The sequence below is a fragment of the Mchenga conophoros genome, linkage group LG17, assembly GCF_057382185.1.
Source record: "Mchenga conophoros isolate Kocher_MC1m ecotype Shallow Benthic linkage group LG17, M_conophoros_male_GT1.1, whole genome shotgun sequence".
NCBI lineage: Eukaryota > Metazoa > Chordata > Actinopteri > Cichliformes > Cichlidae > Mchenga > Mchenga conophoros.
This window is the reverse complement of record NC_140542.1, coordinates 6,562,249-6,588,447: the sequence shown is the minus strand read 5'-3', so window position 1 is coordinate 6,588,447 and position 26,199 is coordinate 6,562,249. Positions and strand designations below refer to the sequence as shown.

Sequence of the window (26,199 nt, the reverse complement as noted above, 5' to 3'; positions counted from 1 at the left end):
ATATACACAGTGGATTAACACAATGTCATATAACAACACTAAAAACATGCAATACAAACAGAATAAAATGATGCAAATAAAAACTACACTAAAATCAGATTAAAACCAATTATAAAAGACAAATACAAACTTCCACGATGTGACGTACATACAAGAGGGCTCACTTTCCCATAAATAGTTTCTTCACTCAGTGAAATGATGGTTAAGCTTCAGCAGCAGTTGGCTCTCAAGGTTCTTGCTGTGAAGCTGTGACTGTTTGGCAGTGAACAGGAGTCCTGCCTGACTAAAAAGTCTCTCACAGGCTTCAGATGCAGGAAGAGCTGTATTGACTTTGATTGACAGCTTCTTGATGTGAGGAAAGCTCTGCAATAGATCCACTCCAGTGAATGGACATGAAAGGTACCTCTCCAGCTCCCCTGCTTCTGGCTTTCCTGACCCCATGGATCCAAAGAAGACATCTTCGTCAGATAGGCTGCTGTTTGTGCTGGCCTCATCCAGCTCTGTGTCTAGTTGATTTCTGATAAAGTTCAGACCTGTGGAAAGATGTATGGTTAGGTCTGTGCATTACTGTGCTGTATAGACTGCCGAGCTACTGGTGAAAGATTTTTATCACACCGGAGATGTTTGTTTCTAACTAACACTATAATCCCAAGTTACAGTAACAAGGAAAGTCATTATAAGTCAATATCTAGTGGCTCACAATTTAATGGATAAATATACCAGCTTTTAAGATGCTTCCCTCTGTGGACCAGGATGTTCTGAATCTTGGTAGAAGTATTGCAGCTGCAGTCATCTCAGGGTCTTTCATTATTTCTCCAAAACGTTTCTGGATCCCGTCCCGCAGCGCATCAACAAGAGGTCTACACATTTTGCAAGATGACTCCAGCCTCCTCAGCTTCTTCTGAGACAGCCTCTTGTATGTATTATTGGTAGCTTCTGCAGCAGTGGCATCAACTGTTGATATAAGATTGAGTAGATGACACGCACACTTTTGGTGCCTTGGAAGCTGGTACTCCAGACCTGTGTTGTCATTCAAAACAGCAAAGACATCTTGACACTCCACCTCTAACTCACTGTCTTCTGCATCATCAAGGATAGACCCACCATCCTCCTGCCATTTGGTTGTTTCTTCCTCTTTCTCCTCACCATATAATTGAAAGGCCTTCAAGAAATTTGAACCACTGTCGTCCTGGTCACTTTTTCTCTGATGTGATACTCTGAATGGATTTCTTCTAATGCTGCAGCAAGAACATCAAATGTATGCAAACCTTTAAGAGGTCTACAAGCTAGTGCAGCAGAATGCCTTTCAAAAGAGATGTCATCTATCCAGTGACAAGTCACTCCCAAGTAGCTATGCTGTCTGGCAGACCAGCAGTCTGTTGCGGTAGCAACATAGTTCACAGTGCTCAGTTTTTTGATGATTATGCTTTTCATGTTCTTCGCAGCTTCTTGTATTTTTGAGCACAATGTTTTCCTTGTCATTACTGTACACTGAGTTTGCAAGGTTTCCATCATAGTCTTGAAGGACGATGTCTCAACTATAGAAAATGGTTGGTTGGCTTCACATACAAACGTAAGCAGAAGCTTGTCAAACGTTGCTTGTGTTACCCGCCTAGAGCCAGTGAAAGAATCTGTAAGTTTTGCATTCTTCATAGGTGGCTCGGTGGAAGAGGACGACTTTCGTTTTCTGTGGTGGTCCATTAATTCTGTATACATCTTCATTTTGGTGGCGTGAACCCTCTGTTGGCAGAAAAAATAGACCATGAAACTACATGTGACTAAGCAATTTCTATACACTTTTTAAAAAACAATGTTCCCATATTTTTAGCCCTCCTGTCGTGTTCACCTCCCCACCGCCATTGACTGAACGGCCCACTGAATGACCAAATGAAAGACACACTGAACGACCTACTGAATGGCCCACTAACGACCCACTGAACTGAATTTGGTGGTGAAAAATGTTTGTTATGCTAATTTAAGAGCTGTTAAAACAGACCACTCAATTTTGTCTGGGAGTGCTACAGTAAGGGGTGGGGGATGAATGAAACTGGAGAGTTCAACTAGCATAAAAACCATTTTTCACCACCAAATTCAGTTCAGTGGGTGGATTCCCATTCATTTTCTATGTTGGTCACTTTTGAACGGGAACACTACGTGTGCTAATAGAAGTCCTAACAGATGTTCATTAAAACACTCAAAATTCAAAGAGGTGATCATCACTTTTATATGTTCAAGTGCATAGTGTGGAAGGTATCATGAGGCAATCAGATGTAAAACACAATATTTGTGTGTTTTAAGTTGTAAATCAGTCAGATTTGATCCAAACACGACAGAAAGGGAAGAGAAACCAAAGTCGTGCCTACATTAAGTGAGTTTCCACACACACACACACACACACACACACACACACACACACACACACACACACACACACACACACACACACACACACACACACACACACAAATAATTCCAGTTTAAGTTAAAAATAAGAACATATGCAAGGCTAAGCAGTGCAAGTCAATAGATTCTGCTTCAAAAAATGTTTAGAACCTTTATAATCTTTATAAACTTCTACACCTTAATAACTGTAGTTCTTTGAAGAAAGAGTCAAGACAAAAGTCACTTGTGGAGAAAAGAAAAATATTAAACCAGCTTAATTACTATTCTAATGTTTTTCTAGGAGAGAAAGGGAGTGATTCTGGATATGCACAATTTTTAAAATTTAATTTTTAATGTGGACAAGGCCTAAGACTGTGATCCTATAACCCATGGGTGCAAAGCTCCAGTCCTCGGGGACCAGTGTCCTCACCGCAACACACCAGAATGAAATTATTAGGTCATTAAATTTAGCCATTTAATTCATGTGTTAACCACTTAAGCATAGCTAAAAAGACATTTAGACCAAACTTACCGCGACATGTTTCCTCAGGTTAGATGTTGAGTTTTTGTACGCTGAAATGTCTGTTTGTTTTGGCTCACACAGAAGACATCGCATTATATAGCTGTTCTTTTGTACTCCTTTAAAGCGAAACATGCTTTGTATATGTGGCCAAGGGTGTTTATCCTCTTCAGTTTTGGTGCAGACAGTTGCCTCTGCCATTTCTTGATGTGTTTCTTCAGTCTGTGTCCACTAGTTTGAAAGGCTTGGGCTGCTCGGCCTGCCTTTTATATCTGGTCATGAGACTGCATGGCTACGTCTGATTGGTGAAAGAGTTACAGGTAGCCTCCAGGCGGCATGATCCATTATTAGTAGTATTATCCAATGTGTGAAATTAATTATTTTTAAAAAGTAGTAAGTCAAATATTGTCAAATATAACTTAGTAAAAGTAGTGTTTGTTCTTCACAAATGTACTCAAGTAAAAGTAAAAAGTATGGTGCAATGAAGGTAAAACAATATGTTCTTCTAAAACGTAAGTAAATGTAACTCGTTACTACCCACCTCTGCTTGCAGCAGTTGTATGTCATTGTTCCCACCTTTAGGAAATACTTTAATTCTCACACAAAACACATAGTACATATAATATTTACTAAACAGGAGAAATCTAAACATTTTCCATAGTTTGCATGGTTTGCATTCTAGTATATACAATAATGAGAAAGTGTCTGTGTGGTTAAGGGGAGTGTGCTGCCTGAGAAAAGCACAGGAAGCTGAGCAGGAGCAGTCACTAGTTGTGAAATCACTTGACTTCTGGATTAGCTGGAGCTGATTTTGCACTCAGACCTCATTGACTCAAACTGGCAGGCTACAGACCATTTAATGTGTGCTATAGGCAAACATTTGCATTCTTACATACAAAAGTTATTTGGTAGAAAAGTAAGTAAAGAAAACAGAAATTCACAGGAAATAAATGCTGCTGTGAAAGCATTTTAAAAAGTTCTCCTACAATCTCCTCAAAAAGAAATATATTAAAGTGGGGCTAGAATGAGGATACACTTTGGAGAGTGCCACTGGAAGTGTAATATCTGGATCATAGTAAGTGAGGTCATTTGCTGATAGTCAAGAGTAGTAAGCGTCATAACTTTTGCACTGTCCACTTCCTGCTGTGACAAAACAAATTTCCCACGTGTGGGACTAATAAAGGTTATCTTATCTTATCTTATCTTAAGATTGGAGGAAATGGCTTTCATTTAGTTCCAGTTTCTTAGCTTGTCTCAATAGGAAGATCTAAACATTTGTGGCAGAATGGAGTACTGTAGCCTGACAGATGTATACAGAACCCTTCTTCCACTGTCAACACAACTGAGTGGTTCCTGTTTATGTGAAGCCCGGAGAGACGGATGGAGTGGCTGGGCAGGGATGATGTATGATTGGTAAACCTGCTATGTCTCCAAAATGACGTTCCTCGCAAAGTAAATGTAGCCTGGCGTTGAAGTTTATAATGTTTGACCCTTGGACAGTTTCACAGCAGCTCTCTGATTTATCTGTTTTCTGTAACTTGTTTAAGCGTTAGTTGAACATTTGGCTTGGGGTTTTTTTTCCGTCCCACCCTTAGAGGAGGGAAAACAACTGTGGTTTGTAATGTATCTGGAAGGTTGGAGAAGGTCAAAACAGGTTCTCTTTAGCAGGTGATTAATTTAATGTGATCACAAGCCAAGAACCACATTTTGGGGATCATAGAAACCCAGCTGACATGCAATGGCTGGTAGTTAGCATGTCTGGGAAAGACTGTAGCTATAATTAGCAAGTAATTTTAAATCCAATTTGAGGTAATGGAAAAAATCTTACAAATAACAAGAATTAGTCAGCAAAATGGCTGGTGAGAAAGTAGAGCTGCTAACAAAACCACAATCATTTTTTTTTATTTCTTGCTAAAAAAGTAAACACTCCAGTAAGACTAAAGTCTTTACAAAGAAAAAAAGGATTGTAGTCTTGCGTGGCTAATAAAACCAAAGTAGTTGTTCAAAATGGCCATTTGTGTTACTTACTTCCTTCAGTCTGCTGCCAAATGTAGATGTACACTAGGAGGACTGTTCATTTATAATAGTATTGTTAGTTCCTTTGGCACACTGAGGCTGATTGGATTCACCACGGCTGGTCTGCATTCCTGTATTTTAATCAATCAAAGGCTGTTTTAACAGCTGCATTGTATTATTTTAATGAAGCCTACTTTGATGGTTACGGTCTATTTCTTCTCTGTCTCTGTTTTTTGCCTTGCGAAGGACCCAAAGTTTCTATTTGTGTCTCACTAGCTTCATCCCACCCCCCACCCCACGCCTCATTGTGAAAGGCCGTTTTGTGTTGCAGTCAGTGGAAAGGAAGTTGTTGGCTTTGTGATGGGGTCTCTGTGAAGATACTGTTGACTTTGTGACCCAGTTTAAAAAAAATCACTCTGTTAGTTTTAAGCAAATAGGCTTCAGGCCTCTGCAGAGGTTGTATTTGGCTGTTATTTCTAGAGTCTGTCCAATACTGGAGTTCTCAGGGTTGGTGAGGACATTAAGGAAGTAAAATATTTTGCTAACAATATATCCGCTAACGTATAATAACAGCTAATATTATTTATATGCTCACATAAAATATATAAAATATAAAATAGTATGTGTATCTTTTTACTTCCCCCACCCCCACCCCCCAAAACCTTATAATTATTGTGGGTTAGTAATGATGCAAATAGCCAATTTTAGCATGTTCTTAAAAAAAAAAAGTATTTTGTATTAATTTCTTCTGATTAAAAATATAATCACAGTTCACACAGTGTTATCACAGTAGGCTGGTGAATAGGTCAGTAGTGCCTCTGAAGCCTTAGCTATGCTTTACAGGCCTGTGAGGCTCCGCTTGGGTCAGGGTGGCATAAATGTTTGCTGTTCGACAGTGAGTGCGATTGGAATTGTAGGCGTCCACATGTCTGCCTGACAACGCGGGCTCGTCCTTTGAGAATTTACATTACAATGAATCGAGTACACATGTGCCCAAGAAGTATAAAAGAAGCATAACAGGATTGACTCCTTGAACATTATGACTCCAGCTGTCCCTGTAAGTATAATTGAGTATAATCGTGACTAAAGGGGGCAAATTTAGCTGTTTTTCTATTCAATTCAAATCAGTTTTATTTATACAGCGCCAAATCACAACAACCGTCGCCTCAAGGCGCTTTACATTGTAAGGTACACCCTACAATAATACATACAGAGAAAAACCCGACAATCATATGACCCCCTATGAGCAAGCACTTTGGCGACAGTGACAAGGAAAAACTCCCTTTTAACAGGAAGAAACCTCCGGCAGAACCAGGCTCAGGGAGGGGCGGAGCCATCTGACGTGACCGGTCCCAGGATTCTTGGTTATGTTTAGCAGACTGTATCACATAAGTAGAGTTCTAATTTCAGACAAAAGCCAGAGTTCAAATACAAGAAATTTAACCAGTAGTTTAACAATTTGAAATTGTTCTTCATTAATTTATGCTGGCACAGTTGTGTATGGTATAGCCAGGCCTAAACAGATGTATTTGTCCTTGTCATATGTTAAGATGTAAGCAAGCCTGCCTATTGATCTGTTATGAATTTCTCTGTCTGTTATGTATATATCTAATGAGGCCTGTAATAGAGAGAGAGAGAGAGAGAGAGAGAGAGAGAGAGAGGTAGTGGCGTGCAACAGCGGTTTAGATTATCCAGGGTTGTTCTCTGGAGAGTATTTCCTGTCTACTCTCCCTCCTGTACAGCGCTGGCATTGTTAGATATGTTGTCCTGTGTTGTAGCAGCTGCACATGTCTGTCTCATTGTGTTAAACATGCGAGATACTATAAGTCAAATCAGGTCAGATGTATTTTTAATGCTCAGTTTTTAATGCAGTGCCTGGAAGAGCTATACAGTCTTATGAACTATGGACAGGACAATATGACCAGCAACACTTTATGATCATCGCCATCAGGCGTTGAGGTGTTATTGAAATGTAAAACATCACTGCAATGATGCATGAACATATCATGTAGCATATTTCTTTAGGGCTGATCTCTCATGTAGATGCTTTGTCACTCACTTGCAGTCTCACTCCTGAAATATGTAGTGTTTCTCACAACTTGCACGCCAAATCCAAACAAGAAAAGCTTCCAAGTATGCTGAATTTTCTGACTACATATTTTCCCATTTGCCCCATTCAGCTTTAGTAATGTATTTTTCTTTTTCCTTGTTCTCACTCGCTCTCTCCCTATTGCAGTGTTGGCAGACAACCTGAAGTCCAACCCGGGTATAAAGTGGCAGTACTTCAGCTCGGAGGAGGGCATTTTCACAGTCTTCCCCGCCCACAAGTTCCACTGTAAAGGAAACTACGAGCACCGCAGCAGGTATAGAACAGCCACTGTCGCTTATAACACGTGTTGTTGTACTTCAGCTGTTTTCAATGTAAATAAATAAGATTATAGGTACAACTTGCACTTTGTCAGCAAATGTCACACATAATAATGGAAAAGATTGTTCAAGTGTGATGCTTCGGCAGCTCATTCCTGCCTTCATCTTCCTCACCCTCTTCCACCCCCCTCCCCGCCTTCCGTCCCTCCTCCTCTGCCAGTTGCTGTGGGGTGGCCTAGAGGGCATGTTGATGGCATCCTGCCCTCATACACCCCGACCACACATGCCATTGGTAGGAATGTGGCTCTTTACCACTAAAGCCTACTGGAATTTCACACCTCCAATGTTATGGGGTTTTTTTTCTCCTTCTCCCCGCCCCCCACCCCACCCCATTGCTGAAAGCCATCTCTCTCATGCTCCCTTGTGCATTTCGCATTGGCCTCTGTTTTCTTTTTAATATTCCTTTTGAGTTGTTGTTGTTTATTTCTCCCATTGCTGTTCAAGTCAGTGAGTTTGGCGTGCAGCCATGGGAGAAATGACGTTGCTTGGCTTGCTTCAAGTATGAATGAGGCTTTGTGAGTACATCACTCGTGTTAGTGTCGCTTTGTCCAGCAGACCACACACAAAGAGCCACTGACCCCCTACAGTCTGCACCGTTCTGCAGCTCCACCTGCTTATAATACAAGCATAACACATACAGTGATACCTCAAATGACAAGTCTCACCAAATCAATGAGCGGTATGCAGCCGAATCTTCAACATTTGATATACTGTGTTTGTACTATTTTTAATTAAACATTTAGTTCTTTTTTTCTTTCTTTTTCTTTTCTTTTCTTTACTTGACACAGTATCCCAACTTTTTAGGAAACTTAGCTGCAGTAAGCAGTATTTTAAGACCAAACCAATGCTTTCACGCTATGTTGCTTGAGTTGCTTCTGAAAGAAACATGTCATTACTCGACAACAGCCACACACGGTGGTAGTTGTTCTTTAGAGGTGCAATTTTCCATAGCAAATGCTGCAGGTCGTCAGACAACTGTAGCCTCACTTTTCCAAAACAAATTCAGTTGGTGTGTGGAGAGGGGGGGAAGTAAGATGTAAACAATAAATCCTATTTTGTTTTGTTGAGACTTAGACTCTTAGTCCTTATTCACTGAGTTTAAAAACATGAAGTGTTTTTGTTTTGAGAAGGTTGATGACAGGTCATATTGCTGGATTTCAAAATATTGTCATATTTCTTCAAACCCCAACCACAATCAAGCATTATTAACCAAACATCCTTACTTTTGGATGATTCTTTTTTATATAGCTGCAGGTTGGGTAACACTGTGTAATCCCCTCATCTCCAACCGCTCGCAGAGGATGGCCGCCCCTCCCTGAGCCTGGTTCAGCTGGAGGTTTCTTCCTGTTAAAAGGGAGTTTTTCTTTCCCACTGTTGCCAAAGGGCTTGCTCATAGGGGGTCATGATTGTTGGGCTATTCTCTGTTTGCTTTGTATTATTGAAGGGTCTTTCCCTTACAATATAGAGTGCTTTTGGCAACTGTTGTTGTGATTTGGTGCTATATAAATAACAAAATTGAAAATTGAATAATATGGTCCACAACTAACAGTGTGAGTCACCTATATTTAAATAGACTTTCGATGCATTTTATTTTAAATTGCAAATTACAAATACTTAAAAATATGTACACTAGAGTAAGAGGGTAACGAATCAGGTGTGTGCAAGAAACAAAAAATAATTATACTATAATTAGTTTTCATAATTTGTATGTAATGTATAAGTAATTTCATATAGTACATGAGTAATATAGAATGTTGCCTAAGTTTAGGTATTTTACAGGCAAGGACACAGAAATGATACAAGTACTGTGCAATTTCACCCTAATTTTGAAGGAAAATAAATATTATCCCATTTCACATGTTAATACAATGTGCATTTTGGCTTGCAGGCTGTATTATGGCATTAATTTTTTTAACATCTTCATAAACTATTCATTCTGTGATGTGTATGATGGATGTCTTATTGCATTTCTGCAAAATTACCCAAAAGTAACGTAGTACTTAAAATTACTTGCAGTATCTTTTCCTGTAAAGCACCCAGAGGTTATGCACTATGTAAAATTACTTACACATTACTTACAATTAATTATGTACTGCCTAAATTTACTTACAGTATTATTATTTCTGTGTATCTACCTTTAACTATTTGTAGGTGAATATCATTAAATTGTAATTTTGAATAAAATTCATTGAAATTTCATTTAATTACAGGGGAGTTATGTCACAGTTGCAGACTGTATTATAAAGTGTTACCAACTCTGTAATGACAGCATAGAGTGAAGAAGGTGCCAGACTTCCTCTAAAACTATGAAACTGCTAGGCAACAGAGTATGTTTATAATTTAAAACATATATCTGTCCATATCCCGTTTGTGTATCTGTGTGTGTACCTGCGCAGGCCTGTGTACGTTTCTGCAGTGCGTCCACAGTCTAAACACATTGTGGTTATGATCGACCACGGAGCCTCCATAACTGACACCCAGCTTCAGATCGCCAAGGACTCAGCGCTTGTTATCCTGAATGCCATAGATGAGCATGACAAGGTTTGTGAAAGGGGACGCTTTTCTTCATTATCAGGCATCTGTATTTACATCTCTTATCATTCTTGGTTTGATGGCCCTTTTGCTCCTTCCCAGATCTCCGTACTTTCGGTGGCAGAGACCGTTCGCTCCTGCTCTCTAGACCAGTGTTACAAAAGTCTGCTGTCTCCAGCCACCAGCGAGACGAAAAGGAAGATGAGCACCTTTGTGTCGAACGTCAAGGCGTCTGATGGAGCCACGCAGCATGCAGCTGGCTTCGAGAAGGCCTTCCAGCTGCTTCGAAACACCACCAGTCACAACAAACAGAGCAGTAAGTCTCAGATAAGAAGACACTAATGTAGATTTAGCATGTTTTCATCACTGAGTTTGATAGTAGCAAACGTGCGTTTGTGTATCAGCCACAGACATGGTGATCATTTACCTGTCATCTGGCGTCACGTCTCGAGAATCATCGGAGCTGGTGAAGAGAGCCACGCTCAGTGTGGTCCGGCAGGAGAACCGGCACCTCAACAACTCTGTCATGATCCTCACGTACGCTCTCATGAATGGTGGGTGAAAACTTTATTATTTTTCACCTGAATGTTTACATTTAATTTAGTCAGGTTTTCTGTTATAAGGAACTATTCGACACAGTTAATGAAATTCAGTTTTTCTATTTACCGTACCTCTGGACGTGTATTTTTTTTCTCTACACTTCTTGATCTGGTGCTTCATTCCTTTTGGCTCTGCTGGGACTGAAGGTTAGAGAGGTGCTTTTAAAACCTCAAAGGCTTTTTGTTTTCTGTGTTTGTGCCTGCCTGTGCAGTAAGTACGCTTCCTTTTCCTCTAAATTTGTCCTTGTCCTTCCATCTGCCTCCTAATTCCCGTCTCCCTCTGCATCACACGTACACCCGTGTCTGCTGCGCTTGCTTTAGTCCACCATTAATACAAATTATTTTTGCATCGAGAAATGGAAATGAGGTACATCTAAGAGCAGAGAGAGTGAGACTTCAAAGAGCGTGCTGCTCACTCTCTGTGTGACTGACAGAGGACCTTGGCTCTTTAAAGGGAGATGATGAAAAGGATGCAGAAATCTATCCTCCTCTGAGTTTATTAGCATTGCATATTCCGAAAAAACATTTGTATTGTTGCTGATGCTGCTGCACACAGCTGAAAGGCCTGCTGTGGGAGTCTGATTCCCTGCATCCCCTGCCAAATGTGAAGTGCTGATTGTTCAAGGAGATTAGCAGTCTCCTGTGTTTGTCTCTGTTGTCCACCTCTGTTACCAAAACAATGTCTGATACTCTGACCAAAACACTGTCTTGTCAGCTAGAATATGGTTTCGAATCTCCACTGGACATGTTGATGCTATCTAACAGTTGCACTATTTAAAAATAAACCGCTCGCCATATTTTCTGATCGGGGGGGGGAAGTAAACCTTAGTCATGCAAAACAGAGAATACACTTCTTTTTCTTCTTTACTAACCAACTAATACACTGATATATGAGATATTTTTAGCCATTACCTGATTTTAGACCCACAAGTGAGTTCACAGTACAGTACCATGCAAGTCTTGAGTCACCCCTCATTTGTTTGTTTTGCTGTGAAAACCAGTTCATTGACACGTGCAAACATACATGAAAATACATCATATAATCATTTATTATTGTTCTATTCCTGAGAAGTACTCTTCAGGAGAAGTTCTCCAGGCTTTTTGAAGGACATTTATTGCTCTTTGGAGTCTGGAGAGGCCAACCCATGACTGATTACTGATATTACTATTACTGGTTCCATTCTTTTTTTTCTTTTTTTTTCTATCCCAGTATGCTTTTATTGCTGTTATGGATCATTGTCATACTAAAAAAATGAAGCCATTCCCATTCAGATGCTTTCCATATGATATGACAGTTCTTGAGTTGTAGTCAGGAGTCACTTTGCTCTTCAAAAGTATTATTTTATGCTTGTCAAAATGTGGTATCTTTGGCATTTAAAAAAAACAAAACAAGGGAATCTGGCCTGGAAACCTACTGGAACTATTGGTCAAGATAACTTTCAAAGGATTATTACAAGAAACCAAGCTATAAAGAAATGGGAACTGAGGGGGACATTACTGTTGCACATTAGTGTTGATTTCACAGAATTATCTTGCAGTAAACTCAATTTCTTCTAATATTAGGCTGTTTAAAGGTACTCTTGGTAGTGGTAGAAACATAAAGGAGCATTGATTTTGCAAGTTGGTATATGGTGCACATCTACCATTTCATTTTTTTTTTCTCGTGCAGGCCTGTGTCAGATTGAATGAAAAAGCTTGTTAATGTCAGGTCATAGCAGTCACACCAAACAAAGGAGGTGAAAAGAATGATGGATTGCAAACATTTTTCCCTCACAGGTTAAAGTGAACAGATACAAGTGGATAAAAAATCCACTCTGGTTGAAACTGCCACCCGTGGCTGCATTGGCTCCCTTGTCAGGCCCAGTGTAATGATCACAGGAGCAGAGCCCTGGCATTAAAAAGGAATTCTGCTGTAATCCATTCAGCGATTGGATACTTGCTCTATCCTTCCCAATAGGTTGTCAGATGCCAAATGTTCCATGTCACAGCTGTCAGGGCCAGCCACAGTTATTCGTCCTCGTCTAAATGACCTTATGAGGCTTGGAAAGATGGTCTGAAGTGTGCATTAAGGTCTCAATTGTATATTTTCTTTAAAGCGATGAGGGATTCGTTTATGTCACAATCTCTGAGCTTGACAGATGACAGCTGGGCTTGGCAGATGCATGGGACTGTACAGGTAAAAGCTTATAGAGATCATGATGCAGGATCACAAGTTGGGGCTCGCTGGTGATGGCAAATCAGTTTGAAATTTTGATGGCAGTGTTAGTTATGATCCAGATGACGCAAGCTCATTGCTGATGACCAGAAGATTCATTGCGCTAAAAATTGAACTTGAAATTGTTTTGAATTAACTGACCGTTTGGTGGAAAGGATGTGACTTCTTCTCCTACTCCTTCAAGGAATTGTCTTGTTGCTCGTAGGGACATGAAGAAGAGTGGGTTGCCTTTTTATAATAGGAATTTGAGTCATGCACTCTTTAGTGAAGAACTATTTACTCTTTTTAGCTCCGCTTCAACCACTCCCTGCTCTTTTGATTTGCACAATTACCCTGTCCAACAGTCCTGTAGCCAAACCATCTGCTATGGATTTGTTCCTAATATCCCTGCTTGATTAAATCAAACAAATTCCGTCATCGAGTCTACTCTTTTTTTTTTTTTACGCTCATATTCTACACCGCTCCCTCCTCTTGCAGAGGGAATTACAGGCCTGAAGGAGCTGGCCTTCCTGAGGGACCTCGCCGAGCAGAACTCATTGAAGTACGGCGTTGACCGAACATCTGACCGAGACCGCTCGTCTGGGTCAGCAGGAGCTTCAGTAATGCCGGTGGTGAAGGGCAGCATGATGGTGCTGAACCAACTGAGCAACCTGGAAACGACAGTGGGGCGTTTTTACATCAATCTGCCCAATCGCATGATTGACCTGGCTCGCTTCAGCCTACCCTACACCGACCCGATGGGAGATGGTGAGTAGTGTGGCCCGAACTGCACCAAAGGAAACTTCATACTGAACTGATGCTGAACCACAACTGGCAGCCATTGCTTTGTCAACCCTCATGGTAGTGGTAAATAAGTAAATAAGGCAAAAAAAGGAACACGTCATTATATGGGCACACACTATTGCAACAAAATTAATATGACAGTGCAGTGAGTAAATATAATTAAAAGATAAATGCATTGTGCGGATTATTACAAAATCCCTGCATTGTGATACCATACTTATCACGAGGAAGTAATATCATGTTGAGTTACTCTAATTCCTGATTAGCTTTGAAATCCTCACATTTAGGTCAGTTGAGACCTTTTTGACGGCATCAACACCACATTTAATCTTTTATTAGCCTCAACTTCTCAAAATGTAAAACAGTCCAGCCACCACTTTAATCACACTCTAGATTTTGTTCTGTCATATGGCATATTTAAATGTGCAATAATGGATTAAAAAGCAGTGGGTAAAAAATGCAAATGCAGTAGATGTCTTTCTGTAAGTGCTATAACTAAGTTTAAGTTGTTATCCAATTCAGTGCCGTGTGCCAATACAGTGCCGAGCAGCTAGCTAAACTCTACAGACGTTGATCATCTTGTATTATTGTACGCTCTGTATTATTTAATGTTATTTACTATATAAAGTACAATATAAAGCGCCTTGAGGCAGCTGTGATTTGACACACTATATAAATGATAAGTGGACTGGTTCTTATACAGAGCTTTTCTGCTCTCCTGGAGGACTTTATAGGTGCTTTATACAACACGCCTCATTCACCTATTTACACCCATTCATAAAAGCGCTTAGTGTGGTAAGCTTAAACCTGAAGTGAACCTTACATAGTTGCCTGTACTTTCCACAGGGTTTATTATGACTGTGAGCCGGCCGTGTTATTTTGGTAACCAGCTCCTGGGAGTGGTTGGGGTGGATGTGAACTTGGCGTACATCTTGGAGGATGTTACATACTATCAAGACTCGCTCGCGTCATACACCTTCCTTATTGACAACAAAGGTGAGTCACACAGAGGTGGTAATCAGCTTAGTGCAAACCTTTTCATCAGAAACCAGTCTCTTTCTGTCACTCTCTCACTCACTCACTCACTCACTCACACACACACACACACACACACACACACACACACACACGTGTCTTTTCATGATCGCAGAAGAATCGGCAGGATTACCTACAGCCAGACTTTTTTGTTGTGGTCCGCCTCAAATCTCTTCTCGACTCATTTTCTCTTCGTGTGCAGTAATAACAGTTTTCCCAGGTAGTGCTAAACGCAGCGGAGCAAATCCAAGTGTCACATTGCCACTTTTGCTTGGCCTCGCCTGCACAGCAAATATCAATCAGGAAACTAGTCAGTTTTTTAAATAAGCACACTTTGTTGTTTATTTGCTTCTAAATGGAATTACACTTCATTTTGTGTCTCAGCTTCCTCCACAGGCATTACGCTTTATTAGGCTAGCTGGCGTCTTGTAGGTAGCACTGGCATTCCTTTGGCATTTCACTTTGTCGAACCATGCCTCAGTGGATTGCCACGCCAAATTACAAATAGCGCTCATGTCCGGTCTTGGTTTGTCTTGGCCTTGGCTGAGGGGGTTCTGACTCAATTACTGGTGCTGTGAAATGGCTAGGTTGTGCTCTGTGGGCCTGGACAGAAATGACATTTAACAGTCACCGTTTTGCTAGATGGCAAAATGGCATTAGAAGTGATACCTTTTACTTACACCAAGGAATATTTGATGAAGAGTTTGTCTTCCTGACAAGCTGAAAACATGAAGAATAAAAATCAGGCTTTAGAAAAATTTGTTTTTAATATGTTTTAAATATGTTGGTGGCAATAAATAAATAACATGAATATGCCCAAGTACAACTGAATTTAACCTAAACTCTTAACCTATAGAAGTGGGTGTGGAGGCACTTTTATTAGAAATAAAAATAGCTTAAGTGTTGTTTTTTGTGTGGTTTTTTTGTTTGTTTTTTTGCTTCAGGAGCTTAAAAAGAGTGAGTCGTAGGCAGAGTAATAATTCGAGAGAGCTGAGGGAAAGCATGTGAACATGTTCAGCATATTTCTTACTATTACTATTAATTAGCTAGCAATAATTAGCTTTTTGGCAGTTCTGGGAATTGAGTGCTTTTCAGTGAGTCTCTTTTTTGCCCCCCTCATCTAAAATGTCTGTTATTGTAATAAATATGCCATCAAATTACAAGTTATTACTGTGCCGTGGTTATTAGTGCTCCAACTCTGTAAACGCTGACAAATGAGTCCCATTAAAGTTATTAGCTGGCATTCAAATCATCTGCTGCCAATTAGAGTTTAGGTAAATACGTTTAAAGTAAACATGCAGCTGACAAAAAGCTCCAGGAGTACAGAGCTGAAAACAGATTAGTACATTTAAAATATTGCTACACGTTCTCATATGGGAGAATGTGTTTACCAGTATACAAGTCTGCTTCTAAAATGGATTTAATAGAAGTGCGTATATACTGTATGCACTGTAGTTGTCGCAGTGCACAATTGTGAATCTTAAAATTACGCACTGCACTCTCTTTCAGTAAATATACAATACTCACAAACACAAAACTCCAAGATTTTGTTTTTTTTAGGCCTTTCGCACCAGCACATATAAAACGGCTTATTGTCTCTCCCAGAATGATTACTGCTTCTTAAGAGCCGTTTATCACAGTACCACAAAGTACTGTTTGCCACTAGGGCAATTTTCAAGGCTAGATGCTGTAATTTTGCACAAGGGAAATTTAAGATGTTGGTAAAGGCTGTGCTTCAAGTTTTAAAGTGTGACAAGTAACTAAAGACGTCTCCTTCTCCTAACCAGCAGAAATGATCCTTTCCTAACTTTAAAGTCTTGGATTGTTCCTCTATTAAGCCTCGGAGGAGGTGACCTTACTATAGTTTACTTGATATCATAATTTATTTATTCAGAGTGTATTTACTTTATAAATGGAAACAAGTTTCCAGATTCACCTGGAATCCCAAACTGTAGCATTTTTACTGGTTTATAAATATCAGGGGCACAGGCGAGGACTTCAGTCTTCCTGGCATTTAATAGCCTTTTATAAATCATGTTTCCCTCATGCATTGACAGCTAAATACCAGTGTTAATGTTGACAGCAAACTTTTGACTAAAATGTCATTTAGTTTAGTCATAATTTAGACATCAAAATTCTTTTAATTCTAGTTGAGGTTTGACGTGTTTTTACCTGTGAAAGTTGTACCACACGGTTTGCAAAGCATCTTATTTTCCTTGACATCAAATGCAAAATGTGTCCATATGTGGACTTTTCTCTTTCTCTCAAGCGTTCACATTTTGTCACATTTTCATGAGAAACTGGGAGCATGGGAGTGTCCCCTTCACCCAGTCCGTTTGTCAGCATCTGATTAAATTATGTGCGTCTGACCTTGCTGCAGAAAGAGATAACTTCTGATTGGATCGCATCCAAACCTGTCCTGCCTCTTTACACAGCTTAATTAATTCTGATTGGATCTCGTCGCTCCAGAACATTTTCATCTAGATTTTATTCCTTGAAGACCGTGTCAGTCCATTGCGTCATCGTTTTTGTGCTCGTGCATGAGTTTTTATTTAGCTGTCGTCTTGTTTTCATCAGGAGAAAATTGGTTGTTGACGACATCTGTGATAAAAATTATTAGTCAAGGAAATTAACATAGCTACTTCCAGGAAGGCCGCATCTTTAGAATCAACCCTCGTTTGATCCCTGCTGTAAAGTCTAAGCATCCATTGTTTTGTGAAATGGAAAGAAAATCTAGGCTATGATTTGCACATTAATTTGGCAAAAAGTATGACTTAACGCTGAGTAATAACAGTATCGTTACTAACGCTGCAGTATTTATTTCTAATTATATATTCAGATCCTGCTTTACTGTGTTGGTCTGTGCTTTTGTGTAATGTAACTGCAAACTGGTTGTTTAATTTCTCAGGCTACACCCTCATGCACCCCTCTCTGACACGGCCCTACCTGATGACAGAGCCTCCTCTGCACACAGATATTATCCATTATGAGAACATCCCAGGGTTCCCTGCCGTCCGGCAGAACATCCTCAGGTAAGAAAGGACAATTGCATGAATTTAAAAACAAAACAAAGCCATGGGTGGATAGATATGCACTATACTATGTGGCTTTTTGTTTTTGCAGTCTCCCTTTGGGCAGTCAGATCATTGAAGTGCCCCTTAACTCCTCTCTGTCCTGGCACACCAACCGTCTCAGGGATAACAGCAAGGATGCGTACAATGTCAGCTATGCCTGGAAACTGGTAGGTTCCCCAAAGGATAAGGTAAAAAAAACGCTAAACAAATGCCCCCTGGTCACTGGTGACATTTAGTTTCCACAATAAACTTCAGCTCACTCTTTTACATCTGCAACCACACACCCAAAAAAAGACGTGTTTATGTTTAAATGCTATTTCATCCAAATATAGAAGAAGTCTTGTTATTTTTCAGACCCTTTCATTTTACTCTCTGTGTATATTCGAACCTTGCCAGAGGGGAAAGAAATATGTAAATGCAACATTGAACAAGAGGATAGTACTTTCAGAGCAATGGCAGTAGGACAGAGTGAGTGTAGGCAAAATGATTGTGCCTCCCAAAAGGGAAGCTTACACAGTCAGTCAGTGCTCTGGGCCAATGAGCCATTATTATGGTTGGTGCACTGAAGATTTCATTTACTTTCTCCCCGTCTCTCCCGTTGCGGTCCAAAGCTCTTTATCATTCTCATTGTGTTAAAGCAGCATAGAAATTATGCTCCCAGCCTTTATGTCTTCACCAAACCTCCACCGGCCCCACCTTAAACGAGCTCGTCTGAATGAAACCAAGAGCTCTCAGAAACTGTTTAGATTAGATTAGATTAGATTAGATTAGATAGAACTTTATTAATCCCTCGGGTGGGTTCCTCTGGGAAATTCGTTTGTCCCCTCGGATCCACGTTTCCCACAAGGCCCTTAAGTGTCATGTTAAAAGAACAGATGGGGAACTGCACAGCAATAATATCATGCCTCACGCGAGTCTTTTTGCTTTTTGACATGTCAATTTGTTTATTATTATTTTTTTGGCAGGAGCAGAAATATCACACTTAATTTTAGACATTTCACTTTAGGCTTTTTAAAAAGGTTTTGACATTTATTTATTTTTCTTCAGGCATTAGAGCTCCAACACGTCACCTTTGCCATGAGTTTGGCAGCAGTCTCCATTTTTTTCTAAACGAGCTTTCCAGAGGCAGAAAAAAGGAAAACAGAAAATATTTTTTTAATATATTTATTTTTGTCTCTTCCCTCCAAACAATCTGTTTTTTGCTGTGCAAATAATATGTCCACGAGGGCCCCTTTTTGGATTGTATCATTATTCATGTTTGCTCTAATTTGAATCATAAATCTCCTGGGTGGTTCTGAAAACTGTCTACTGTACATTTGAGTGTGCTGCATCATTTATTTGGGAGGGAGGGGAGGGGATCATGAGAGCAGGCTTAGCCTTGTGTGGGATTCCTTTAGAGCCGGTTGCTAAAGCGGGCGCATTTGTTTGTGTGCTGCCCATAAATCTCTGGCAGTGGCAACTGATGGGAAACACAGAAAACAGAGCTGGTATATATGGGTGCTGTCAGAATCTCAACCACTGCTAGACTTCAGTCTATTAAAGATGTGACACCATATTCCCTTTGGTCAGCTCACGAGGCCGCAAAAGACGAGCGTCGGATATTATGTCCGATTCGAGAAAGTGCAGTGAGTACATCCTTCTCTCTGCAGTCTGTGGCATTGTTTGGAGCTTGGAGCATCAAATACTCCGGATTTTCCTTTCAGCCCCATGAAAAACAACAGTGAATGGATCATCTTAAGTGCAATCAGGCATTCATTTTTTTGCCCACTCTTACCAACACATTAGCGAGCACTTGTTGCACAGTTTAACAAAAATAAGCACTTCCAGTTAGTATTAATTTTAATTAAAGGCTGACAGTAGTAGCAGACACATTTCCTATTTACTCCTATTTATTTAGTACTTATTAAAACTGCATTGCTTTAAACTTCATATTTGGGAACAATGACAATTTAATTCTTGGGCGGGATGAAGAAGCTTAGGACTGAAAGCCAGAGAAAGCTTAGGGAAGTTTGAAAATATGATTTTAAAAGAATTATTTGGAATACTGTTGCCTTAATCTGTTTTTTTTTTTTTTAATTTAAAGTTAAGCTCCCTTCTCTCCTTGGCTTGTTCTCTAGGTTCAGGACACGTCGTTCATCCTGTGCATTGTGTACATTCAGCCCGAGATTCCAGTGAAGCAGCTGAAAAACCTGAACACAGCTCCCAGCTCCAAGCTGCTCTATCATCGTTTGGACCTGTTGGGTCAGCCCAGCTCCTGTCTGCACTTTAAACAGCTTGCCACCGTTGGTAGGAAGAGCACAGAGCTGGACTAATGTGATAATTCAAGTAAAAACACTGATTATCATCTCTGATTGTCCCTCTTTCTGTTTCTTTCTCAGAGTCCCCAACTGTGATGTTGGCAGCTGGTAGTTTTTCTTCACCCTATGAGCATCTCAGTCAGCCAGAAACAAAGCGTATGGTGGAGCACTACACTGCCTACCTGAGTGATAACACCAGGCTCATAGCCAACCCAGGCCTCAAGGTACCTGAGGACAAAAAGCCTGAGAACACACAGACAGTTCATACTGAAGGACGGACTGAATGTCATTTACCGCTGTGTCTGTGAAGGTTCTCAGTCGGTCATTTACTGTTACAAACAGCCAGCCTTGCAGTCGAGTGACACGCATTCACAAAGTGCCATACCTGCCAGTACGCACACTCTTAAACATATTGTCAGGCTTCTTACACTGGGACTATAACTAAAACATGTAAATCGATGTGCTGCATCTTCAAAACAGGGGACAAAACTCCCGCATGGATTTTGGCATTCTGTGTGCATTCCTGTCCTGGGGGGAGTTTGAGTTTGAACTCCCAGGCCCCAGTCCCAACGCTGATTCCCAGGCTAGTCTTAAAGACCCCCTCCAGTGACCTCATCACCCCTTTCAAACTTAGAAGCTTGTCTGAAAGTGGGATGTGATTTTTCAGGGCTTCAGGCCTAATCAAGTTGCATTAATCACTAAATGGTGGTTTTCTAAGCTTTGTTCTGGCCTTGTGACCACTATTCTAACACTCCTGAGCAGAGATGGGATGAATATTTTCAGGTTTAGGCACATCATAGGAGGGTGCCTTTAAAATTAGCTGTAGTTCTGTTTTCCTTATGGGCTGACTGAAATCCAAATTGCCAAGAGTTTTTATTCACTTTGCATTCAAGACGAACCCAAATGAAATTTTCACCAGTCCAGCACTTTTTCCTCCTCTCCTTGCCTGCCCCTCACTGTCCATCTCTCTCTTCCTTTATACTTTCCTCTCTATAGTCCTCTGTCAGGAACGAGGTTATGGCAACTAGTCATGTTACGGATGAGTGGATGACACTAATGGAAATGAGTAGCCTCAACTGCTACATTGTGCGCCGTTACATAGCAACGCCCAGTGGGGTGCTCCGGATTTACCCAGGATCTCTGATGGACAAAGCCTTCGACCCAACCCGCAGACAATGGTGAGGGTTACTTTGGAGGGTGTGAAGAGGAGGAGAAAAGAGCTTAAGGCATGTGTGTGCATGTGTTTTTAGGGAGCAGAAAGGAAGTATGAGATAGAAGTTTGTGTGTGTGTGTGTGTGTGTGTGTGTGTGTGTGTGTGTGTGTGTGTGTGTGTGTGTGTGTGTGTGTCAGATAATGTTTTCCAATATTAATAAGCCTAGTACGTTTACAAAATGTAGAATTTTAGGGTTTTTTTTCATTATTGAAACATTAAAGTAAGATCTATGAAAAAAAAGGTCAAGTGTTTTCTTTTCCCCAAATCAGGCCATTTATGTATCAGACTGTACATAAAAGATGGACATTCCCTGTGTTGATGTCCTTGTTTTTTGTTTTTTTTGTTTGGATTTTCTTTTTGAAGTCTTGAGTATTGTCTTTTCGTGTCTTAACCTTTTTTGTTTTTTATTCAGTTAGTTTGGACATTGAAAGATTAGGTTTTGCTATTAGAAAGGTGCATTTCCTGTCAACAGTGATGTTAATTGGTTCTCCATTAGTGAAAAACAGGCCTAAAACAAAATGTACTTGCTTGCATCTGACTGAGAGACCAAAGAGACTGCAAATGTCTCTCCCAGCTCCCAGATGATGTAAGTTTAGGGATTCTGAAGCTATTTGAATCTCACAATCACTGCAGCAGATCTTGTGTTGATGACTTTTCCCCTTAGAACCCATAAGAACAGTGTTTCCTGTAGCATTTCCTTCAATGGCCACAGTTGAGTTGAGTTATCGTTGGGAACTGCAAAAGAATCACTTCATGTTGTATCCCAATGACTGTGTGCTGTTTTGCGTAGGTACCAGCATGCTGTGGCTAACCCTGGCCTCATCACCTTCACGGGGCCGTACCTGGATGTGGGCGGGGCCGGATACGTTGTCACAATCAGCCACACCATCCATGCCTCCAGGTGGGAGCACTGGTTATGTTTGGGTTTTTTTTGTTTGTTTGTTTGTTTTTTTTCAGGGGTGTGGTTGGGTGGGGGGTTAAACGCAGAATGTGTTATATTTTACTGCACCAGAGCAAAAGTCAAGTAAAAATTGCCAGCTCTTTTTATTAGATATTGGAGAGCAGACTCACTGTTGGTATGAGTCAGAACAATCATTGTGGGCAGCTAGGCTCTCGGCCCAGAAGTCAGCTTAGCCAGACTGCACTATCTCTGAAGGCAGGAAGTAATCTGAGGGAAACTTAAGGAGCCCATTGACCATTCTGTGCTATAGGGTTGTTTTCCAAGCGAGATGACATCCTGTAACCAAATGGTCTGGGCTTAGTCACAATTGTCTTCAAGTGTCTTTTCTTTCAGAGTGCCCTCAGCCAAGTCAGCATAGTGCAACCAACTTCCGGTGGTACAAAAAAAGGAAAAGCCAAATAATATATCGAGTGTTCCACCATTTCCTTTGGCCAGTTATCACAGAACTGACTGCAGAATATTTTGTAGAATCAGGCCTAGGCTTAGAGACTTCAAAGGGCTGCAGCGGTGGTTGAACTCAAAGTATTTGTTTCGAGTTCAGTGAGCTTCAAATGCAAATCACCGCGATAGCCACAGTGCCGCTTGCAGCAGTAAAAGAGCTGTTTACCACAGTCCGTGCATACACAAACATTCCTCGTCAGTGTGTGCGAGATAAGGCCGGATTAGTGCTGTTGTACTCTCGCCTCAGTAAGCATAATATACAGTCTACAGTAAACACTGATTTCAGGAGATCAAGCAGTGCGTTATGTTTTTTTCTTGTTTTGTGTGTTTAAAAGGTCTATAGAAAAGTAGGGATCCTTAGTAGGAAGCCAAGTATCCTGAAGACGGACTTTTTCCAGATTTTGTTTTCCCTTTCCACAGAATTTCAAACCCCACTAAATGCCTTTTTTCTCTGTGTATTTTTGTCTATTCGTAGCTCTCAAATGGCACCTGGCTACGCTGTTGCAGTGATGGGTATAGACTTCACCCTTCGCTACTTCTACAAGGTCCTCCTGGACCTGGTGCCCATCTGCAACCAGGACAAAGGCAATAAGATCAGGTAAAAAGAGGATGGATTGTGCGGCTCCCTTCTTTTCTCTTCTCTATGCAAGTTTTTCCTTTCTCTTTTCAGTGTCAGTTTCTGTGTGAGGGAGCTAAATTTCTGTTCGGCTGAGCAAGAATTAAACTCGCCGGCTGTGCGTGAAGAATAAAGAAAGCCAGAGGAAGACATAAGCTGATTATCACAACATTCCTGCTGGAGTTGTAGTGTTGCTCCTGCCTCTGTTCTACATACTTTCCCCAGCTTTTATGTCTGTTCTTTTCTTCATCTATCTTCTTCCACACCTGCCTCCCCCACCAACCCTCACTTCTTCGTTCTGTCTTTCTCCACTTTCTCTTGCTTCTTCTGTCATGCTCACTCTGTTGGTGTTTATGGGTCATAAAAAACAGGATCAGCCCCTGGAACCAAGAGGGCATGATTTGGAAAAACACACAAGGGACAGTGGGGAGAAGAACAGAGCTGTGTTATATAGACTAGGAATACAATATAGAAATAGCAATTAAATGTTCTGAAGGAAAACCTCAGTAATGGCAATGTTCTGACGAAGTACCGACTAAATTGATGAATTCATTAAGTTGATCCTGACTGCCAGTTTTATTCATTTTTATTTTAGGTGCTTCATAATGGAGGACAGAGGGTACCTGGTTGCTCACCCGACTCTCATTGACCCCAAAGGTCATGCCCCAGCAGAGCAACAGCACATCACACACAAGGTAAATGCACAAACACAAGTTAACATGGAAATAGGAATGGATAGAAACCTTTAGGAGTATGATATTGTCATAATTCTAATGAAATCTATTTTCTTTCCTTTGGTAGGAGCCACTGGTGGCCAATGACATCCTAAACCACCCCAACTTTGTCAAGAAAAACCTCTGCAACAGCTTCAGTGACCGCACAGTCCAGCGCTTCTACAAATTCAACACCAGCATTGTGGTGAGTCGCATAAAAATGTAGCATAACTAGAGGTATGAATGTGTACTTTCATAGCATTCATACTGTAGTAGCAAAAACAGACACACTCCTCTGGGCCCCGCATAGCAATATGGAAAAATCTTGTAGTGTAACACTGCCATCTCGTGGTCATACGTGCTGTTGCAAACTTCTGTTTGCTATTTGTGACTCTGTTGAGTCTGTGTGTGGTTGGAAATGAAACAGTCTCTGTCTTCATCTTGCCCATCCTTACATGGGTAAAAAGCACTTTGAGGCTGGTGTTAGAAACTTCTGCAGCTCTTTCTGTTTCAAAGTTTCTGTTTAGTGTGTGCAGTTTTGAAGTTTCTCTCACCTTTTTTTTTTTTTTTTAAAGAAGATTAAAAAGCATATTGATTTTCCATGGATTTGTGTAGCGATGTAGAGGTTAGAGTGACCTCTCCAACTCTTTCTCCTTTAGGGGGACCTCACCAACCTGGTCCATGGTAGCCATTGTTCTAAATACCGCCTTACCAGAATCCCCGGCACCAACGCCTTTGCCGGCATTGTGAACGAGACGTGCGACTCCTTGGCGTTCTGTGCCTGCAGCACGGTAGACCGGCTGTGTCTCAACTGCCACAGGTCAGTACCGAATTCTCTTTACCGTTTAGCTCTCTGACACATTAATGCTTTGTTAACATAAAGTAATGCTCCTGTTGAAAAATAAGAATGGGTCTGATTTTGCACGAATCCAACACCCAGAGTTTGATAGTTTGATGCAGCAGTGATGCTGCAGCTTGCACAGGTTCAGGAGTCACACAGTGACTTTTTCAGTCAAGGAATTTGCTTAAAGATTAAGCAAACATTAAGTCTGAATCAAACTGTGAATACAAGTTTCTCACTGATCTGCTGTTTAACTGTTTGCTGTTCAGAATGGAGCAGAATGAGTGCGAGTGTCCCTGTGAGTGCCCTCTGGAGGTCAATGAGTGTACAGGCAACCTCACCAATGCTGAGAACAGGTGGGTACATTGTCTAAAGCACATACACTTTACCCCTTCTGCCTTCAGAACTGCTCATGCCACTACACAACAAGGTTCTGGAAATATTCTGGAAATCTGGAAATATTTTTCAGACATTTTGGTCCATTTGGACATGATGGTATCACATGGTTGATGCAGAATCGTGAATCCCTCGTGCGGCCATATCTGAAAGGGTTTGGAAAGATTGAAATCTTGTGACTGGGAAGCCATTTGTGTACAATAAACTCACTGTCATGTTCAACATGATTTGAGCTTTGTGACATGTTGTGTTGACCTGCTAGAAGTAGCCATTAGACGACTGGTACACTGTAGTCATAAATATGTCTGTGAAGCTTCTCAGTCATCCAGGTTATCGTAGTTTCCAAGTTTTCCAAGATCCTTAGACTGTAGTCATAAAGCGATTTGGTCAGCAACAATATTCAGATAGGGTGTGGAGGATGGATCAAGCATAAATGTCGCAGCAGAAATGGAGACTCCTCAGACCACCAAAGATTTTTCCAACCTTCTGTTGCCCAATCTTGGTGATCATGTGTGAATTGCATCCCCAGCTTCCTGTTCCTAGCTGACAGGAGCTGCACTCAGTGTGGTCTTTTGCAGCTGTAGCCCAACTCAGAGATGCTCTTCTGCATACCTCGGTTGTAACAAGTCCTTATTTGAGTAAACTGTTCCATTCCTACAAGCTTGAAGAAGTCTTCTGGCCATTCTCCTCTGACCTCAACAAGACTTTTTCTCCCAGAGAACTGCCACTCGCTGGATATTCTCTTTATTTCGGATCATCTCTGTAAACAGAGAGATGGTAGATTAGCCTGTCTGGGACCAACAACCATGTTGCATTCAAAGTCATTTAAACCACCTTTCTTCTCCATCCTGATGCTCAGTTTGACCATCATCGTGACCATGACTACATGGCTAAATCCACTGAATTGCTGTCACATGACTGGCAGATTAGATAGTTGTGTTATACTGCAGTTCAATGGATCTACGTAATGAAGCAGCCGGCGAGTTTGCATTACTGCAGGTATATCATACATCTGCGATAATACTGTCCCAAGTTATAATCACCGAAGATGAGCTACAAATGACAGCAGAAAGAAATTACAGCTGACCTCAGCGCTTACAGAATCTGAAAATAATGTCATAGAAAACAGTCAATGGTT

At 40.8% G+C, this 26,199-nt stretch overlaps 1 protein-coding gene across 1 annotated transcript in view; it reads left to right on the top strand.

Annotated features, from left to right (window-relative positions):
* cachd1 (cache domain containing 1) overlaps positions 1–26,199 on the top strand; it is a 104,975-nt gene that overhangs the window by 60,526 nt on the left and 18,250 nt on the right. The window contains exons 5-21 of the mRNA XM_085251939.1: positions 7,155–7,281; positions 9,742–9,886; positions 9,980–10,193; positions 10,282–10,431; positions 13,169–13,438; positions 14,321–14,470; positions 17,418–17,541; positions 17,633–17,750; positions 19,701–19,869; positions 19,962–20,104; positions 20,877–21,058; positions 21,884–21,994; positions 22,971–23,093; positions 23,707–23,806; positions 23,913–24,029; positions 24,484–24,644; positions 24,935–25,021. Coding sequence (XP_085108065.1) covers positions 7,155–7,281; positions 9,742–9,886; positions 9,980–10,193; positions 10,282–10,431; positions 13,169–13,438; positions 14,321–14,470; positions 17,418–17,541; positions 17,633–17,750; positions 19,701–19,869; positions 19,962–20,104; positions 20,877–21,058; positions 21,884–21,994; positions 22,971–23,093; positions 23,707–23,806; positions 23,913–24,029; positions 24,484–24,644; positions 24,935–25,021 — 2,491 coding nt within the window. The remainder of the gene's footprint in view (positions 1–7,154; positions 7,282–9,741; positions 9,887–9,979; positions 10,194–10,281; positions 10,432–13,168; positions 13,439–14,320; positions 14,471–17,417; positions 17,542–17,632; positions 17,751–19,700; positions 19,870–19,961; positions 20,105–20,876; positions 21,059–21,883; positions 21,995–22,970; positions 23,094–23,706; positions 23,807–23,912; positions 24,030–24,483; positions 24,645–24,934; positions 25,022–26,199) is intronic.